Source organism: Gorilla gorilla, chromosome 1, assembly GCF_029281585.2.
Source record: "Gorilla gorilla gorilla isolate KB3781 chromosome 1, NHGRI_mGorGor1-v2.1_pri, whole genome shotgun sequence".
NCBI classification, from domain to species: Eukaryota; Metazoa; Chordata; class Mammalia; order Primates; family Hominidae; genus Gorilla; species Gorilla gorilla.
Genome location: NC_073224.2, coordinates 64,381,551 through 64,403,945, shown reverse-complemented (window position 1 = coordinate 64,403,945; position 22,395 = coordinate 64,381,551). Strand labels below are relative to the sequence as shown.

Genomic DNA, 22,395 nt, shown 5'->3' with positions numbered 1-22,395 from the left:
GACACCAGATAAAAAATAATAATTATAATAAACTTCCATGAGTGTCCTAACAAGGAAATATAAGGTGAGATGGTAGTTTGCAACAGGAAAATCCAAGTCTAGAGGATCAGGGAATGTATTTCGAAGAAGTAACTGGTAAGCTTTGACCAGAAATTTGACTATAGAGGGAAACAAGACAAGATGGGAAGAGAGAAGGATAGGAGAGGAAGAGGAAGAAGAGCCAAGCAAAGGACTAGCCAGTGCCTAGAAGACTGGTCCAGCAGTGAAAGAAGCCTAGTATTGTGCGTGTTCAAGTATAAATTGAGGTTAACTGCACCTTCTGGATCCCAATGATTTCCACATTTTTATTCATTCCTTCTTAAAGAGCTCTCCTTCAAAAGAAGAAAGGGAGACACAGAAAGAGGGAGGGAGAGAGAAAGAGAAAAGGAGAGCTAAAGAAACTAATATCTGTACAGAAATTTTACATGGATTATCTCATTTGGTCATCACGTTCACTCTCTTAGGGAAGTATTACATTCATTCACATTTTAAGGTGAAAAACTGAGGCTTAGAGATAAAATGATGAGCCCTGCAGTCATTAAGATCCATGGAGAGGGAGGTCTTCAGCCCATACTTTTAAGTTTCAAATTTCTTCCCCTAGATCTACCACTAATTTGAAGTGTTTATGACATAGCCTGGGATACTTGATGTTTATGATAAAAGCAGAAGCATAAAATTATCTAGTCACATACAATATATCTTCCTATCAACAGTTTTATTTCTCTTCTCATATTCTCTCTAATTTGTGTAACTTCTTAGACTATGAAGCCTAGATTCAAATATGACATTAGAAGGAAAAAAGTGTCAGAAGTATTTCTTCAATAATCTGCAGAATCATTCTGTGCTTCAAAAAATAATTTCTGTATTTCAACTCAAAAGCAAAAGGCTCAGGTGTTCTTTACACTTCTGTGTCTCTGTGCCACTTAAAATGATCTTAGTTTAGCATGTTGGGATTGGTGATGGAAACAGGTCAATCTGATTCCATTTCAGCTGCTCCAGTGTAGCTGTAGCTTTTGTATATCTATTTTTAACCATCCGTACACGTTATGATTTCATATGTGTCATCTCCTTTATCACCACAGAAATCGGAGAAGCATCTGGTTTCTATTCAGTTCTATCTTTGCTTTGACTACTTGTCTAATTAATCAGGATGGTTTTGAATTATATTTCTCTCATTTCTCTTTCCCAATTTAAGGTGTTAATCTTACCTCCCACCTTGTATCATCTATTTCTGCCTCCAAAGCCAATGACAACAAAAGGATACAGTCTTATGCAGGGATGAATTCCTTCTAGATGTTACAAACTTTGTTATATTCAACTTTAATAGCCACCTTTGAGAATATATTTTAGGATATTCATTTGCTTTTAATGATGCCAAAATGAAGTAATACTTGAGGTGTTAGTGGTGATTAAAAGAATTAGGTAACCAAAAACATGATTATAGATGGCCTTAATTTGAATAGTAATTTTTAAGCTCGGCTGTGAATGAGGTCTAAGATGCTGCCGGCTCCATTTTTGTAAGGCGTCTTACTTATGCATGCACACACCCTTTGCATAATGACAGTCTCCTGCTACACTATACATTCTAAATGAGGAAAGGCTATCTAATTTGAATGTGAGAGCACAGTTGAAAACTTTTCATTTAAATTATGTAAAAATACATAAAGCACAGATTAGGGTCACAAGAGAGCCAACAGGTACACTTTAAAATGTATTCTTTCTGCTAAAGTAATCTATTGAAAGCCAAAAGAATTTAAGACTGCTGGTGTAGAGAAAATAAATTTGGTTTGCATCACTTTCAGTTAACAAAAATCACATGCGTATTAAAATATCCTGAGTCTTCATAATAAAATTGTTTTACACAACTACCTGAAACATCATTCGTAAAGCAGTCATTTTAATGCAATGGATTGTTGTCAATGTCAGTTGTGTCAAGACCTTTTCAAAACTGACAGGATTTAAAAGCCTCTAAATGTTTGTGATGACATCTCAGCTGTCATTTTCTAAGAACCACAATCCTGTGTCTTGTTTTCTAAGATTGGCAGTGTAGTGGTTTCAGAAATCTAAGATAATTTATGACCTTTTGAAAAATAAGCAAATAAAATATTATGTTTCATAAACATAATATTCAAAGTCATTGAAACCAAAGGGTATCCATACAAACAATACAAGTAGCTATTTATGTCAGTAAATAAAATACATATGGCACTGTTTTTTTGGTTAATTGATATAATGTTCAGCCCACACTCTGCAGTTCATAGTTTGAGATGCTCAGTGAAGTCTAAGCTTCTCCGTAGCTTCCAAGCGACTCAGGAGTGCCTTCAACATGCAACTGGCAAGTATGAGTTTCTAGAGTGTCACCTCCTGACGGAGTCCCACCTTCAGTATACTTCAAACTCAATATTTCATCTGTCTTACTTTTAGAGATAGAACTGTATCCAGGTATCTTCTGGTAGAATACAACCAAAAATCACATTTGAGAGGAGTGCCAAGTTGGCAGTGCAGTTCACAGACATGTCCCAAGGAGTGATTCTATTAAAGGAAGAAATATGTATCTATGTGTATGTATATATATGTTTATATGTGTGTGTGTGTGTGTGTATATATATATATATTCCTGTTTACCATTCCATGTGCAAGTCTCCTCTTTAATATTTCAGAGTTATATATAGAGAGACAGTTATATATAACTCTATATGTAACTTTCTCTCTCTCTCTCTCTATATATATATACACATAGTAAGTTATATATATTATTTAGTAAGATATATATATCTATCTTACTAAAATTTCAAGGGAGTTGAAAAGGAAAGATAAGGCACTCTTGATAGCATAGTTCCATACATCACCAGAATTGACTTCTAGGGGCATTTAACAAAACGTATGACTCCCTCTTAATGGAAATATCTTAAATTGGCTTTTAGGACTGGATTTCCTTCTCCCCTACTGATTGCCCTTTCACCATTTCTTTTCCTGTTCCTACTCATAATCCAACATGTATTATAATGAGAAGAGACACTCCTCATCTATTTTCTGCTTCCACTCACTCTCCTGAGGATCTCTTCTAGTTCTATGGCTTTTAAAGGGAATCTCAAACTTAACAAATTTAAATCTGAGTCTTGATTTCCTGCCCAAAGCTTTCTCCAACCCAAGTTCTCTCTATCTCTGTTAATAGCTACTCTGTTCTTCCACTATTCTGGCTAAATAATTTGTAGTCATCCCTTGGTTCTTCTCTTTCTCATATACCCTATATTCAATCCATCAGCATTTTCTGTCATCTCTTTCTTTAGACTATTTCTAATATCCAGCTATTCTTAAAAAGATGTTCTCCCTTGCCCTAGCTCATAACTATTCAATCACAAGTCCCATTCATTCTACTTTCTGAATAGCTTTGAAATCTATGCACTTCCCTTTATCCTCTGTGACGTTACCAAACCTAATTCACCATCAATTGTCCTCCTGATCTCCTGGTGTGGTATCCTAATTTTTCTTTCCTTCACCCACAGCCAGCTATTACACCACATGGGAGCCAGCGATGCTTTTTCAAACATGTGCTTACATTAGTCCCTGACTTAAAATTCTCCTCATTGGCCTCAGAATAAGTAAAGAAGTCCTTAACAAGATCTACAATGTCCTACATGATTTGGCACCTTTATGCCTTTTGTGATTTATCTTTCTTCTCAAAACCCACAGGGCTTCTTCCAGTTTACCATTCCATGTGCAAGTCTCCTTTTTAATATTTCATAGTCATAATACTACTTGAAAAACCAGCTTAAAATTTCATTTCCTTCAGAAAGCTTTTCCTTAGGGAAGCAATTTTTTTCTTTTGGGTTACTTTTTCAAAATCTGATTTCTTGATTGACTTTTTACCTTAATCATTTTTTATCTTCAAATCCTAGCACAGTTCCTAAGCACCTACTCCATAAACACTCCAAATAAATAAATTGAAAAAATTACTAAAAATAAAGTAGATAGCTTTCCAAAATATGTTAAGACTCTCCCCTCCACTACCAAAAGAGGATAATATTATCCATCTTATATGGGTGTGTGATATTTAGCATAAAGTAGACATATGAAGACTTAGCACATCAGTACTAATGTTTAATTAAAATAACATATTATTTACAGTTAAAATAATCATCTTGAAATATCCTTATGATTATTTTAGAGTTGATGTTATTGTTCAAAATACTTTGCCATGGGAGAAGACAAAATCACTAAGGAAAAAGTCTAGACAGAAAAGACTTGAGGCAGAACTTGGAGAATATATATATGCTCTGCTTATATTTTTCAAAGACCTGTGGAGAATAAAAAAATAGTAAAAGAAATAGAGAGAAGATAGTAAATTAAAGACAGCTTAATTCCACTTCATGAACTACTGAATCCATCTGTAGTGACAAATCTTTCTCTGATAATCACATTGAATACTTAACATTATCAGAAGCTTTTGCATTCAAATCTGTTTAAAAAATCAATTCCAGAATTTTTTTTTCCTTTTGTTTGACGGAGTCTCGCTCTGTCGCCTAGGCTGGAGTGCAGTGGCATGATCACGGCTGACTGCAACCTCCAACTCCTGGGTTCAAGCAATTCTCCTGCCTCAGCCTCCTGAGTAGCTGGGATTACAGATACCCGCCACCACGCCTGGCTAATTTTTGTATTTTTAGTATAGATGGGGTTCCATCATGTTGGATCTGGCTGGTCTTTAACTCCTGGCTTCAGGTGATCCGCCCACCTTAGCCTCCCAAAGAGCTGGGATTACAGGCATGAGCCACCATGCCCGGCCAATTTTCTGGAGATTTTTAAACCAAAATTGAATATAATAAAAAGGAAATTATAGTGACTTTCTTTCTGTGAACAAGGAAGGCTTCTCAGAGGATATTCAACTTAAGGTAAATGATAAAGGTGGAAGACAATCTGTACAGGATATAATTATGAGGGCAAAAGGAATTTTAGATGGTGAACCAGTATAAACAAAAGTTTTAAGTAAAATATTCACTTTGGGAACAGAGAGTAGTCCAGTTTATGTATATCAATAGGAAAAAGTAGAAGTTGATTTCAAAATAACATATTAAAGTCAGGGTGTGAAGAATCTCAAATGCCACAGTGAGACGTTTAACTTTTATGTTATAGAAAATAATGGGTTTTCAGCTGAATTTTTATATGATAAAAGTTATATTTTGGTAAAACTGATTTAGTAATATTATTTATTGTGTTCAGAAGGGAAAGATGATACTGTAAAAAGAGGTATCAGATAAATGATAAATTCCATAACTTAGGGAAAATGTTGGTTATAAAGCCCTAAGCTGGAAAAATAAGAGTGAGAATGAAAAAGACCATTGTGAAATTAGAAAATAAAAAAAAGAATTTACGCGCATATGTGCATGTGCACACGCACAAACACACAACATAAGTGATCAGAGAAAAAACAGGTGTCAGAGACAATTCCTATGTTTCTAGCTTGAACAACTTTAAGAAATATAATTACATTTACACGAACATGGAGGTGTGATGTTTTGTCACTGACATTAAGCTGAATTGCCAAGACACAGCTTTATAAGACTACTGATCATCTCCTGAGAACAGTAAATCTGCTCATCACTTGGCTACCAATTGCTGATGCTGGCAGTTCCTTGGTAGGAAAATAGGCAAATCAGAAAAATGATGAGCATAAGTCAGAAGTACAAGGTTAATATATTTCAGTAATAATATTAATTAGCATTATTATGTTGAAATTGAAGAGTTCTCTCTAAAATTTAAACATGATTTTGAACAAGTATAGAACCATTTTTTCACTTGCTTATACATGTATTTATTGAGTTCTTACAGTGTGCAAGGCATACTAAATGATGTTCAAAATGTAAATATCATCTTAGCAATGCAAAATCCCTTAACAGATCAGAAAGAAAAAAAATCCACACATAAACTTCAATGCTAGGTGTTAGTTAAATTTAAAGACAAAAAGACTTGTGAAAGACTTAGGATAAAAGGAGTGACTTTCAGTTTGATTGAGATATTATGAGAAATGTTTAAAAGTAAAAATATACAAGAAATGTAAGTGGAATTGTCTAGCTTGATGGGAATACAGGGCACACATAAAAGAGAAGAAATGTGTAAGTAGGTATTACATTGTAAAGGCCATGAATGCCAAAATCATGGCTTTGGACTTTTTAAGTAGGAAATGAGGAATTATTATAGGTGTTCAGTTACAACAACAACAATAATAATAATAAGCTAGCACTGTTTGGCAGGCACACTTTGGCCATGCTGTCAGCAAAAAACTCCCTTGATGAGTGTCTAAACAGGTTAGGTTCCTCTGCTTAACCACTAGGGGAAATATAAAGTTAAACAAATCACAGATGATGCTGTTAAAGACTTAACAATATAGTTAATTGAAGAAACAGGCTACATATATTCTCATATTCCCACAACACCAGATAAGTTTATGAAACAGACTATAGTAGATGTTTAAAAACCACTACAAGATCTTGATAATAGCCACTACTGATTCCCACTATGAGGCAGACACTGTATAGGTTCATTATATAAGTTATCGTGCCACTTAACTGCACAAAACCTTTCAGTATCTTTCTATTGCTTCTAGCAGGAAAATAAGTCCTGAACACAGCACATAAGCTCTACAAGACCTGGCCTGGATCTCCTTTTACAATATTACAACAAAAATTCCTTGCTTACACTCTACACTCTGGCTCTCAAGGTGTAGTGGCTCTTTAGAACCTAACAATTTTTTTCTTGCATTAGGGACTCTGTCTTTATTTGTTTATTTTTTCTGCCCTAAGTGTTTTTCCCCAGATTCTTAGAGCACCGTCTTCTTCTTATCTTTCAACTTTAAATCTAAAACAACATTTATTTAGTTGTTGGTTTTGTTTCCCCAAATACAGCAGCATCTTGTACATAACAGACACTCAAAATTTTTTGTGAAATAATAAATATATGGATCTTCCTGCTTTAATTCTTATATCACTGGGTCAAAAACTATCAGCAGCTTAACATTGAAGATGCAGAAACTCAGAAATATTAAGCTAACTCACCCAAGGTCACCAAAGCCGTAAGTGTTAGAGGACAGACTTGAAAAGGATCCCCAAGTGTTTCCACTGCCCTGCACCATCTTCTGGTATAATAAATGGACAACTGATTCCAGATTTTCAGGCCTTTAAGATTATTTTGGCACTTGTTCTGGAACTTTGATGAGGGACTCAAGAAGGTAATCAAAGGAAGAAAAGTGGAAGTATATTCTGGGATCATGAGTAGCTGAAGTCCCAAAGGAAAGGAAAGATCTATGAGCAAATAGTGGCCTTTTGATGATTCTTTTCAAATTACTTTTTTTTATTCTTTTCTTCCTAGAATAATAATGTTAAAATAGTTTGGTATTCTTGTGTCATTTAATCCTGAAAACATTTTAAGATAGGTGCTATTACTATTCTCTTTTACACTATGGAAATTGAAAATTAAAGGAAATTATAGAAACTGCTTCACTCATGCAAACAGCAAATAAGTAGCTGAGGAGGAATTTGATTGCAGGTGTCTGTGCCTATTGTTTAACCTCAATTTAGTGCACCATAAATTGTCATTTATAGTTCCAGACTCCAAAATTCTAACATTTTTACCATCTCCTGCATTTTTCCAAGGGACATTTAAATTCCATTTAACAACTATTTATTAATTGACTATTATGTGGTAGGTATTCTGCTAAGTGCTAGAAAATAGAATGATGAATAAGACAGATACAGAACCAGCCTACGGTGAGCTTTTAATTTTAAGATTAAAATCTCTTTTGAGGCCAGGTACGGTGGCTCATCCCTATAATCCCAGCACTGTGGGAGGCCGAGGCAGGCAAGTCATCTGAGGTCAGGAGTTCAAGACCAGCCTGGCCAACATGGTGAAACCCCGTCTCTACTAATAATAATACAAAAATTAGCCAGGCATGGTGGAGCACACCTGTAATCCCAGCTATTAGGGAGGCTAAGGCAGAAGAATCGCTTGAATTTGGAAGGCAAAGGTTGCAGTGAGCCTAGATTGTGCCATTGCACTCTAGCCTGGGCGACAAGAGCAAAAGTGCGTCTCAAAAAAAAAAAAAAAAAAAAAAAAAAAAAAAAAAAGCTCTTTGAACTTCATGACTATTTTCAGTTTAAGTTAGATAATTTGGATATAAACTTTTCTGCTTCTCAAAATATATCCTGGAATATGTGAGGATCTTAGTATCTCCACAAGAAGGTTTGGAGCATTTTACATATTTGCAGGTGAATGGTGTGTTTCAATATAATAGATCTCCATTAGAACTCGCTGGAAATGCCTATGTGTGGTAATGATAAAGAAACAGCGAGATTATATGTAGATATATGTTCTGTGGGAGAGATGAGAATCACTAAAGAGGGGATGTTATTTGATACATTTATCAAATAAAAAGAAACACAAATTAGAAAGAAAAGCAGTGTTGTGAGGAACAAAGGAAAATATGGAGAATGGGAATGAGTTGGTATATTCAAACCTAATAAATTCTAGAAACAGTTCTGCCTAGGAAAATTACATTTTATGTACTCAGTTCAAAGTGTTAGAAAAGAAAAGGTGAAAAAAATGTAAAGTCATAAAATATCTTGCTTGCTTTTTCACTTTGCCTTCTTTAAAATAAATCTCAAAATAAGGTTTTACCACTGTTTCCTGTCAATGCTACCCCTCTCAAGCATGGAAGAAAAATAATTAAACCAAGCATGTATTCTGCATTCTAGAAAATGAATACTTGAACTTTCTGTTGTTTTGCATCAGATTTGCTTTGTGTTTAGAAAGAATTTTAAATAATATATATGTATAAACTATACATTCTTTGATTAAACTAATTCAATGATATGCAACCTTATTTTCCACAGATTAACATTGACTTCAGTACCAGAGACCTCATCTCAAAGAATATTGCTGAACCAACACTCAAATGCTTTGATGAGGCTCAGAAATTAATCTATTGTCTCATGGCCAAGGATTCTTTCCCTCGATTTCTAAAGTCAGAGATTTATAAAAAACTGGTAAATAGCCAACAGGTTCCAAATCATAAAAAATGGCTCCCTTTTTTGTGAGGAAGGTAAAAGTTAACTAATTAATCACTATACTTCAGGGCTACAATATTTTAAATATACAAGCATGATGCGTTGTCTTTTGTTTTGTTTTTAGGATTTAGAAAACATTTTTTACCCAAACAGATGAATAACGTTTTATACATCAAGCCTGAATTTCTAACTCAGTTGTTTAGAATGTATTTGCTTTACCAGCTATTTAATCTCCTACTGGGGGAGTACAAAGAAAGTTTACAGAGATACAATATAGTCTTAAACCAAAACTGAATATTCTTATTACATTATAATGTAAGGAATTATACATATCTTCACGTGGCAGAATGAAAGACTTTTGAGCATCATATACACAATTTTAAATACCATTGCTTTATTCAAAAAAATCTCACTTTTGTAAAAAGAGAATTTCTGAACCAAAATACAAGCCTTCATTTAATATATTTAACTGTTTTTTTCTGCCATTTCTTTCCAACTATTTCTAATAATGTGGTTATGAAAACTGCTACGCCTCTCAAATTATTTTTTTTTAAATCACAGGAATGTATACGCATTTATATGTATGTCTTGAATGCACCATGGACCAAAGTTTTTCAAAATATATCACTTGGCTCAATTCAATGGCATCACATATAAAATGTGATGAGTTATGTATGAAAAGGCCTCAAGGGTGGGGAATACTGATTTTCTTATGTTAACAGAAATATAAAAGAAAGTGGAAGACTAAGGAGCATGGATAAATCCTTATAAGATGAAGTATATAGCAAGTCATAAAATTTAAGAATTTGCAACATTATCTACTCAATTGTGGGGAAGTATCTATTCACTCCTTCAGCACTGATACTTGTTTATAAAACCCAAACAATTTTTAAATGCATTTATTTTGAGATGTTCCTAAAATTGTTTCATTCTATATGTAAATATCCTGTGATAAATACGAATAATTTCATTTCAATATGAGAAGCTGTAAAGATTCAACAGATCTCCCACGTTTCCATTTTCTTTGCACAGATTTATTTATCTGCATTGATATTTCTACTTTTAGATTGTTTGAACATTAAAAAATGGAGGAAAAATAGCATGGCTTATTTTATGTTTTCACAAACTACTCATTTGATAGACAAAATTTTGTCTTCCCTTCATCATGAAAAACAAACATTTAAACATATGCAAATGGAATATTCCCCGTACATTTGCAAATTCTTTAAAAGAAGGCATAAATAGAAATTGGTTGTGAAGCATTCAATGTGCCTTAAGGTGCACTTAGTGGAAAATAGCTACACTTTTTAACATATATTGTAGAGATTCCAACCTTAATTTAGTCTCTATTTAAATGGGAAACTTCAAATTATTCTCGGAGAAGAAATAGACTTTTGAAGATAAAAGGAACCTTAGAAATTAAAATCACATTCCCACTTTTAGATATGAAAAGAAAAAAATCTCAGTTATTTCCTCAGATCACAAGGCTAGTAAGTGACCAAGCTGGTCAGAGCAGTGCTTTTCCCACGTGGGCTCCCTGCTCTGACAGAACAGTGTAGTCCTCTCTCCAATTAAGAACTGTTCTGAGGTCTGGAATCTAAATTCCAACTAATCCTCAAATACCTGGACACAATCCCTTTCATCAGGTATTTCAATTTTCTCTGTACAGTCAGTTTGCAGCTTCTTTCTCGTTACCATAGAGCAAGACTTTATATTTAATGATTGCCTCTCAAGTTTTCTCTAATGATGTGAAAGAAGACACAAATTAAACTTTCACTACCTAGAAACAGTAGGTGCTTGATAGTACCTAAAAAAATACGGCTGGTGTCAAAATGGCTTGTTGAAAATTGGATGTTAAATGACCTCTAATAGGATCCCAGCCAAAGACCCTCAATAACAATACCTACCTCCTCAACTCACTCCCGCCCTAAGTGACAATTCTAGGTATTCTGATTAAATAAAAGAAAAGAAAACAATTGCAGGTTTTTGAACACTTATCAGTCAGGATTTTTAACAAAATATCAGATGTACATCTTACACACGTGGTCTCTTTCATGCCATATGTTATTTTATTTCATCAGTTATCGAAGAGTAATTTTATGGATGAAATTTTAAGTAAAAAAAAATTAATTTGCAAGAAATGAATAACGACATTAACATTCCTGAAAATGTGTTTAAATATTCAATGATTGTTTAATGCCATTTCCTAAAAACGTTTCTATCAACTTTAAGAAATGAGGTGCTAACATTAAAAACTAAGGTAAGCAGTAAAACATTAATACAATTACAAGATATTTAAATTGAAATGACCTTCATATTGTAAGATTTTTCCAAGCACAGTGCTTTCTGCTTTCTGATAGTTTCCACAGAATGTGTTTTAATGAAATTTCTGCTTGCCCTCCACTAGTCAGACCTAAAGAAGTAAAATGATATATTTCTAAGTTAATCTTACCTTTTTAACAATGAATTATGGAGCTATAATCCACGAATTTATCTAAAATCCTTTTGAATTTATTTGTATTTCAAGTATTAATAATTCCATCCATAATGATTCTTTTCAGTTTATATGTAGTTTCTTATATTTGCCCAGAAAGGATCTATTTCTGCCTCAAGATATAATCAAACTTTTTTCTAATACTATATTGTAAAAATCTAAAATCTTTAGGGCATTACAAACATAATCTCGTCTCCAACTTCACCTTCCCAAATTTGCTTTTATTTCTTGGGTTTTTCTTCAGTCTGTCTATATGTAGAACTCATTCTACCCACTTTCATTGTTTTGGTTACTTTGCTCTACAGTTTTTAAAATTCTGTGTGGTGTAGCAACTATGTGTACTCAGGATATTGTTGATGAAAACACATATTGATATAATAAAAGGAGAGAAAAAAAGTGTTTTCAGTTTCTTTTCCAATATCCCTTCTAACGAAGCTTAGTATCAACCTGGCCTTTTATACCATAGTTGCATTCTGGGTCATAATTTTGGAAAATGGTCTAGGTTTCTTTCCTGAAATTTCAAGAAAAGTTTAGGTTCATTATCCTAGACTTGAAATTTAGATTGAACTTTCTTTTCTTTGTCTATATGGAAGATAATTAGCCAATATTCCCAATCATGTAGGCTATGCCAAACATAAATAAATAATTATTGGAAAACTTAAGAAATTTATTCTAAAAACAGAAAATTCTCCTTAAAAACAAAACCAGACAAGTTGGTCTCAGTATCGCTAGTCTCTGCACATTTATTTCCTATGTAAAAATTATATCTTTAGTTTTCACTCACACAATCCCTATATAACAGTTTCACCCCAATTATATCAAATGTGGGCCTGATTTGCTTCCCAACCACACGGCCAGGTAATTTATTTCATGGTGATGCCAATTAATTTAAAGTGAACTCATTTCATAACTGTGAAAAAGGTGGGATGTTGTCACAGCAGTAATCAATTATTATATGAATAAAGAGTCACACAGGCTAGCTTCCTCTTATTGTTTTGTCAGATTTGCCACTGCATTTTAATGGGCAACGAACAGGAATGAATATTAAGTGATAACTTATTTACCTAGGCTATGCCATTTTGGAGAAATTTTTATATGTTCTGTATAAATACTACTTATAGAGTATGTTGAAATATGTATAATTAATTCTGATAATAAATGAACATATATTAGTGTGTTTCCAAGTATAACAGAAAGTGGGAAAATAAAATTTACTTAAAAATGCATTTTTTTTAAGAAATCACATTAGCCTTTCTTTTTCTTTTGTTTAAGAAGCAAAAACAGGGCTAGATATCTGGAAAAGAAAAAAAAAAATATATATATATATATATATATGTCCAATGAAGTTTAATCAGATTATTGGGTAGCCATTGAGTATTTATGATTTTTGTTATATCTAGAATAAAGTCAGCTATGAGTATTTCTAAGAAAAAAATTGCTTTATTCAATGCACACTCTTTTCTTGGGTGATGAATGTTTAATTATTCCTGGAAGTTTCACTTAAAACATAATTTCATTTATTTGTTTTCATAAATAAGGATTTTAAAGCAATGAATTCCTTATGAATATGATTTGAGTTCTTTGTTTTAATACTTTTATTTCTTTTGTGCATTTAGGAAAATAAGCTGCAATATTTAAATCATTAATGTTATAAATGATGATGGCTTAGAGATAAAATATAATAAATACATGGCTTTTTAAAAACTAATAAGAAAAAAGTTAAATTTTTTAAATTATATTAAATATTATTGCATTTACTTCTTACAGATTTTAGTTAAAATATCTTATTTTTATAGTGTCAGTTTTAGCCTTAAAGAAGTAAATATTTTGGTCATGATACCTTTAAATTGTTGTTTTTATTGCACTTTCCAAATATATCATGTTTACCCCAAAGATATAATCATGAATTCAAAGTTATAACAGTTTTTTCTTACATATTATGAGGAAAAGACAAAGAAAATGCCTATTACTTGGTATAAAAAAATAAATTTATTATTAATCACTCAAAGTAACGTTTAATATCTGAATATGAATCTTTTAGGACAACATACCATAATCCAATGTAAAAGACCAAGAACACTGTGAGGGAGATTTAAACTGTTGGAGTTATGACTGACCTGCTAAAAATTTTCTTTTAAAGTATTGTTTGCTGTCCAATGATTCTCTAGATTCCTTTGCACGTTTGTTTGTTTTTAACCTAGAAGCAGTCTTTTAAAAGAGTAAATAAACCCTAACACTAGAAGGTTAAAGATTGATTGAAATTTCAATCCATGAGTCTTAACTGTGTTTTAAACTAAATAATATAGAAACTACATCTGGGAAAATGGCTTTTAAGTGGTAGAAGCCAGTGGAAATTAAATAGTATTATTACATTGTAGCTTAAAGTAAATTTAGAACTTTGTTGAAAAATCTAAGGTTACATGCATATATGAATATACACATATATTTACTTAATGAACTCTGTTTCTATTTAAATTTCTGTTTTTTGAAAGTGTTAATGGCATATATCACCTGGCTATTTTTAAGTCTATATAAGTTGCGTTTCATAATATCTCCATTTCAAAAAGGATTAAAGCCTCAGAAAAACATAAAATGAAATCAGCGTTAATCAAATCAGAAGATCTATTTTCTAAATCAATAACTTTAAAAAATATGCTAAATATAAGTAAAACATACTTCTTATTCCACGATTAAAATGCAGTCATTAGCCCTGACATGTGAATGGACATTTCTTAACTCAAGCTTGAAGGACTATGACTATAAATGCGTAAGCGTTTAATAACTACTGTCTGACTAGTTGAGTTGTAAGAATTTCTCATTGAATTAACACTTCTGAGGTAGGCAATGTGGAAAGACAAAAAAAGATTTTTATAAGTCTTTCAAAAGTGTACAGTAAGCTGAAAAGACAGCATTTGGATAACAGCTCAAAGCATTTTCACAGAAGAAAAGTAATTCTATTTTCACATAAAATATACAACTAAACTACAGCATAAATGTTAATTGCAGGGTAGTGTACATGGATATAAATATTGGTAATTCATATCACTATGTATCAATGTATAATTGTAAAGACATAGACTAGTTAAACCAGAGTCAATTGAGACTTCACAAAGAGAAATTGTAAATTGATGTGTGAAAAAAAATGCAAAGAAGAGAAGGAGAAAGCATGGGCAAAGCCTGCAAAAAGCATATGAAACCCCAGTCTAGTTGTGGAGTCAGCACTCAGAATCTTACAGTAGTTGCCTGAATTCTTTACTTGAGAAAGGAGAAGAGTTCAGCTATTTAGAGCAAAAGGTACACCTTCTCCCCCATGCCTTCCGAATGCCTCACTAAGTGCACCCTGGATCTTTGGGCTGATTAAGGAGAGAAGAATCTCCCTGGGAATGGGCTTTTAAACTAATTAACCCCAATCAGCAACATTGTCTATTCAATTATTTATGTACTCATTCATCACTGGAACCTATTTATGAAACGCGAACAAATTTTATTTAAAAAACATTTATTTTGAAATGATTCTAAAATTGTTTCTTTCTATAAATAAATATCCTTTGATAAATAGGAAAAAAATTCATGTCAATAGGAGAAGCTGTGAAGATTCAGCAGATCTTCCATGTTTCCATTTTATTTGTACAGATTCATCTGTATTGATATTTCCATTTTGATATTGTTTAAACAATAAAAAATAGAGGCAAAATAGCATGACTTATTTTATGTTTCCAAAACTATCCATTTGATAGGCAAACTTTTGCTTTATATGCAGCACATGTGTTTTCAAAATTAGATGCTTCCAAGTAGAGGCCTGGTCACAGCCAAACACACCAATCTCTTGGTATTGCTTCACCCACACTTAATTGCATGGCAATTATTTAGCAATTCACCTTTGTTATGTCTTTAACAAAGACATAGCAAAGCATTCAATTTCAACTTCATTGAATTAAATCTCCCCCTGCACTGATTTCATCTCATTGTATATTGTTTAATTAAATCATGAAACAACAATAATTAAAATTTGCATGAAGAAGCTTGAGGAAAAAGAGAAACATTACTGTCGTTGATAAACCTACAACTCTACTGGTATCAGCAGATGAGCACTAGCAATAAGAATTCACTATTCCACAAACATGATCATTAAAAAGATGGAGAATCATAATGTAAAATCTAGACTCTAGATGATAATGATGTGTCAATATAGGTTCATCGATTGTAACAAATATACTACTCTGTTAGGGATGTCGATAATGCAGAAGTTATGCATGTGTGAGGACAGATACAAGAAATCTCTGTACTTTCTTGTTAATTTTGCTGTGAACCTAAAACTAGTCTAAAAAATGGTCTTTGAAAAATCTGGAGAGAATGGAATAACCCTGAGAGGCTCTTAATTGGAGTTCTGTTAAAAGAACATCTAGACTGATAAATAATTTGCTCACCTAGACTGAGCAAATAAAGTCCACTTACTGTCTAAGACCATGTTGTATTAAAACCCTGAAAGAGCTGATAGCTAAATAGGAAAGTGGTAGACTGCCCATTTATTGTTGATGTTTAAATATCTAAAAGTTAAAAAGATGATTCAGATACAAGCATAAAATAAAGACATATCAATAAGATTATTTTCTTAATTAATGAGGAAACCAGCAGGATAGTAAAGCTTTTTCAAAAGAGAATGAGACTGAAGAAGTTACGGCCAATTAAAAAGATGCTGAAATATTATTAAAAAGTGATATATGAAAATGGTTAATGTCTTAAAGAGTAATACCATATGTCCTTTAGGGTTTTTTGTTTGTTTGTTTTGCTTTTGTTTTTGTTTTTTGTTTTTTGTTTTTAGATGGAGTCTCTCTCTGACTCCCAGGCTGGAGTACAATGGCGAGATCTCAGCTCACTGCAACCTCTGCCTCCTGGGTTCAAGCGATTCTCCTACCTCAACGTACCAAGTAGCTGGGACCTAAAGGTGCTTGCCACCACACCCAGCTAATTTTTGTACTTTTAGAAGAGACTGGTTTTCATCAGGTTGGTCTCGAACTCCTGACCTCAGGTGTTCGGCCTGCCTCAGCTTCCCAAAGTGTTGGGATTACAGGCGTGAGCCACAGTCCCTGGCTGGGTTGTTTTTTTTTTAAAACAGACAGAAATCATTGCCTCACCAGGAGACAAAAATCATTTGTAATTTATTAATCTACTGGTTATCATCTACTTTCACTGAGTCTGAATCCTGATCAATAGTACATAGTTAAATCAAACAATGCTTCATTCCTTTAGAGCAGGGGTAGACAAATGTTTTCTGTAAAGGCTCAGATAGTAAATGTTTTAATATTTGTGAGGTACTTCAAGTCTCTGTCACATATTTGTCTTTGTTTCTTTACCTTTTTTAACAACTTCTTTAAAATGCAAAATCTATTTTTAGCTCAAAGAATGAACAAGCATGGGATTTGGGCTGGATTTCACCTGTGGGTTAAAATTCGCCAACCACTTACCCTAGCCAATAAAATAATCCCTGAGTGAGTCTGTGGCACAATGTTTTATTGTGACACTGAAAAAAAATCACAGTTTTCCCTTGCTTTATTTCCAAATTTTGGATAATTTGTTAATTTACAAATGAGAAAGCAAAGGGAAAAAAGAGTTAAGCAGCTAAATGTCCCAAAGCAAGCTGCATAGCTGGGACTTGAGTTTGACTTTAAACAGCTTATTCTGTCATTTCTTGTAATCACATTGATGCACACACACAAGCACATTCACAAACATACAGTTTTGGTAAACTATTTTTCAAAGAATTTGTTTGACTTTCTTATTCCTTTTACATTATACAAAAAAAAGATATTTAGTAAGGAGTCCAGTTGCTATTGTTTTTCACTGTGATGTTGGGTAGTTGCAATCAGAAGCTGTTCTTTAAGAAGTCAATGTCTAAGAGTAAAAAGCTAAAGGAAAAAGCAAAGAAACCTGGAATGAAGAGTAAAGGAAAATGAAGAAGTAAATATGAAAAGAGTAGCAGAAACAAAAACCAGAGATGAATCAAGGGAGAAAAAAGCACAATGCATGCATTTTTTTGAGAGTAAAATCTACTAAACTATTGATTCTTCAGAGTAAAATTTCATCTTCCCACAATAAAAATAGCCAGTCCCTGATAACACATCCAGGTTAATCTATGAAAGGCAGGGCATTGAAAAGAGAAAACCTATGAAATACACATAACTCATTAATTTCAAACACATTTCTCACTATTAACATTATAATTATCAGACACTGACTATTATAAATTAACATTAAAATGTACTAAATTTGCATAAGAAGAATACTATTATATCCCACTGCATTTGTGTTTTTCAGGTAGTTCAAAATTCTGAATATATAATAACAATATGATTATGCTGAATTACTTTATTAAATCTATAATATGAAATAAAAGATATTTAAATCTTTAGGTATTTAATTTTTTTATTTTATGAAATGCATGCATTATAAAACTGTATTTGAGTTATCTAAAATTGTTGTTCAAATTAAGCCTCAGAATAGTTTTAAAAGAATAATCTCAAACTTATAATTTTTAATATTTCATGAATTTGAAATAATATAGCACTAATTAAACATATATAAATGATCTAACGTCTAATACATAATCATATTTGAATTGAAAAAAATTTTATTAAGTATGAGTATTTCATATAGATGCTTAGGAAAAATATGATTTCTTAGGAACATGAAATATAAGGAAGTAATTGAAGAACTTTATGTAGGAAGTATCTGAAAAATTTTTAATGCAAAACGTTTAATTTAAGATTACTTTCCTCTCAAGATTAAAATGTTAGACTTAGAATTCTAAGTACCAACTTTTTGACAAAAAGAGGCAGTGTACTGGCTTTCAAGAGCTATGCAATACATTATGTAAATATAATTTTACCCTTGCTATAACACTGAATAAATGCACATACTATATTATAATGAAGCATTTCTTCCTAGTAGTATTCTAAACTTCCATATAACAACTCAGACGTTAGTGAACATATGTTACAAGTATGTGTTAAAACCAAAGCATAATTAATTCTACGTCTCAGTGCTTAATATATCTTACCTTACTATTCTTCCTTACTGTGAATGATATATTACCCTATTTTCAAGCTAACAAGTTAGCCTTCTACGATTTCATGAATACTAGCAGAAGATACAGACTCCTAGAACTGGAAAAAAGATGTTATAGTTCACAGCAATAGTAATATACATTACTATTAGTAATATGTATTACTAATAATAGTAACCAGAGAATCAGCAACCTCAAGCCCCAGTTTCCACAGGGTGATGTTCAGAGGGCCAGGTGATACTTGTAAACTCTGCAGCCTGCATTTCAAAAGAGAAAATCTAAGCTTAGAGTACCTGAATCTTTTATAGTGGGCAGTAAACATGCCTATCTTCTGCTCTGGAGAAAGACACTATGCCTCTTTCCAAGGTTGTTCGCTATACAAATATTCTTGAAAAATTGCACCAAAACGAAAGCAGTCAGTGCCTCTGCTTGCAAAATGGGCAAAGATGTGAGAAGCCTTTAAAGAACTGTGTCCTAACGACCACCCAACGAGTAGAAAATAACTAGTCTTATTTCAAGGAACATGGAGAGAATCCTCAGACATTTTGTTGTGTGAATTGTTACTATAGAGGCACATTTGACCTTGCAAGAAGCCATTCCCTGAGAGCAGGAGGTAATAATCAATAGAGAAAAGGTAATAGTCATCTTTTGTTAGAGAAGATACTCTCTATGAAAAGATATTAAAGTACATTATTTTGTATGAGATCAGATTTTTCTCTTTGAAAGCTCTTCAACAGGCTGCCTACAAATGGTTAAGAGAAATGCCCTGGGAAAGAGGTGTGTATTTTCTAAAGTTGGTAATACTTTGGTCTAAACAGACTGCATTTAAAATAAGTGTCAGAAGTGTGATGACTCAACTGAAACTTTACTGCTCTCAAATCTACTGTTTGCTGTCTTCTAACAAGAAGTCATCATTGTAAATCCTAAATTTACCATACATAGTTTTAGTTGTATCACACTACTTGTGGTTCCATATCGTAGTTACGCAACATTGCAGATGAGCAAGGTTGCCCACTTCAAAGTCAGCTTCATTTACTGTGTTGCTGTATTCCTGAGAGCCCCTTGCTGTGGTATAACAAAGCCATAATTCCCTTTGTTTAAATCATTTTGTGTATATTAAGGATGATACAAAATTCTAGTATTATACAAATTTTGAAAATAATTAAATACCTTTTCCTCTGTAAGTGGCACAAGACAGCTGCCTATCAATTTGCTGATCTATCCAGTACACAGATATAATTTATGCATGCACTAAATATACTACAGTAAGAAGTTTTAAGAAAAACTATAATCAAAACAGATTAAAATTAGTTTTATTTTTTGGTGTTAAAATTTTAAAATTTATACTATCTGTACTCTAACACCAACAAAAATCTCCACAAAATACAAAAATGTCTTAAGTAAATTGATACGTTGATGCATAACATCTAAGATTGAGGATGAGTACTTGCAATAAGTTTTTTTGTGTATTTTATTTTGCTGCTTATTTTGCTATTATTTTCTTCCTGCAGAGTTTTTACTCTCACCTACCTAATCTGTTGTTTGAATGTGAGAATAATCCAAGTTGACAGACAATGAATGAAAAAAAGAGTTACTGCTCCAGTCTCTACATGTATCCATCCATCCATTCATCCATTTGCTCAATCATCTAAATGGTCCTTTCAACCATTAAGCAGTCTAGGAATTAACTAACCGTTAGGTTGTTTCCTAACTGTGAAGGATAGAAAAGTAGATAAGAGGTAGAAACTTATTTCAATGGATTAAATAATGTATTACTTTCACTGATCACATTATAGGGAAATTATTACAGGGATTCACTGATAGAGAGCCCTGTGGGTATGTGTATTGATGAAGTGGAGGAGTGGGAAGTTTAAGAGAGAAAGAAAGATTGGGTGTGTGTGCCTATGTGTTTGTTTGGAATAGGAAGAGCCTCAAATGAAACATGAGGGAAAAGTTATGCTTTAACTGGTCCTAAAAACCTACCAGACAGAGTGATAGGGCATGAAAAGGAATGGGGGAAACTCATAGTGATCTCTCCTTTCTTTCCTCCATACCTTTGGAAGCAAAGATATGGGGAAAGAAAGGAGAGATGCCCAGCCAGCTCCACATTTAAATAAATAATTTAGTCTTATCTGTTGGTATTCATTGATCTCCTTATTACTACAGCTGAATCTGAATGTGGAGATATGGTGTGCCTAGATATTCTGCCACTCCCCTCTACAAGCTACACATAACAAATCAAGATTGTAGGTGTCCACACAAAAGAGAAATAGAACTTTTCTTTTTGGTTTTGCTTTGTTGCCTGCTGATGTGCTACCAGTTAGAGGTATTAATATACATATACTCCAGAAATCTTTATTAAATACTTGATGCGGCACACAGTGAGTTCGTTTCTAGGAATACAAAAATGCATAGGATAGGTAGGATATCTGCTTCTTTGGAAAGCACAGTTAAGTAACAGAGAAAATTAAACAAGCCCAGGACATATTTGCTATGAAAAGAAAAGGGCAAGGTTCAAGGAAGAATATATCAAGTTCTTAGGCAGGGATGGAGGGTTCAGATAAAGCTTTCCAAAAAACATCTAACATTCTGTGTACAGGGTAAGGAGCAAGCTTTGAAGGAGTTGAGTTTGAGCAACAGAATAACAAAATCAAAATTTTCTTTTAGAAAGATAAATGTATGTAGTGTTGAAATGCCTTGGAAAAGAAGAAAACTTCTGCTTCCAGATGTTAAATAAAATGTTCATCTAAAATTCTATTGACCAAAATATTCTATTTCTTTGACATTCTTTCTACATGAGTGATAAGCTCCTCCAGGGCATGAAACATTTCTTTCACAAAGCAGTTTGACAGTGCTTCATATGCAGTAAACACATTTTAAATACTCCTGTAATGTCTAATCTGGAAGCAGAAAACACAACAAACTGAAGCTGGAAGTGTCTGTTTGCTTCCTGTAAACTATATATAAGTTGGTCAAAAACTCTAAAAGTGCTTACAAACATGGTTGACATTAAATTTTAAAAAATCAAAGTTTGACTAAATGTCTGTAACCAGTTCCTTAAATATATCAAGTAGTCTCTCTCTTGCCTATTTCCTTGGTCCTGTTCTCTAGAAGGGTGGAGTCATGAGTAGGGAAACAACTCACAAAACCACTTTTCACAAACTAAACACATGAAACTCTCCAGGTAATCGCCAGATGAGATTCCCAGTGGGAACTGCATATGTGTTACAGAATTAGAATCAATGTTTCCATCATGGAGAGAGTAACCTCCTACCTGATCATTCCACATCAAAATTCATACCATTAGAGGGAAAATTCACCTCTAAACTTTCATCCAGTTCAATATCTAAATGTGGGAGGAAGTGAAAGAGCACCTTGGTGGAAAATCAACTGCTTGCTGCTAATTAGGCTCCTCCACAATCCCCCAAAGAAGTCCAGCTAGCCAATTGAGTTTAATTGCTGCACACCAGGGCCTTGGGGTCTGGCCCCTACAGAACTCACAGCAGTGGCTACAGGGACTTCTTTGCCCAGAGCAGGGTTTCAACCCCACACTTCTCAAACTAATCTCAGTAATACTTTAATACACTCAAGCTGAAAGAGGACATATTGTACCTTTAGAATGATGCCATATTGTTTAGGATTGATTTCCAATTAATGTTCTGCCCTGAATTTCAATATATGCCCTAGTTTTTGTTACTTATTTAAGTTTATGATAATCAAGAGAAATGCTAGAGAAAAATACA

General features: G+C 33.1%; 1 protein-coding gene and 1 long non-coding RNA gene across 6 annotated transcripts in view; one reads left to right on the top strand and one right to left on the bottom strand.

Moving 5' to 3' along the window:
- RGS21 (regulator of G protein signaling 21) overlaps positions 1 to 10,290 on the top strand; it is a 50,292-nt gene extending 40,002 nt beyond the window's left edge. The window contains exon 5 of the mRNA XM_004028069.3: positions 8,922 to 10,290. Within this exon, the coding sequence (XP_004028118.1) occupies positions 8,922 to 9,125 (204 nt within the window). The 3' untranslated portion in view covers positions 9,126 to 10,290. The remainder of the gene's footprint in view (positions 1 to 8,921) is intronic.
- Positions 1 to 22,395, bottom strand: part of LOC129531652 (uncharacterized) — a 556,454-nt gene that overhangs the window by 175,443 nt on the left and 358,616 nt on the right. The window lies entirely within an intron of this gene.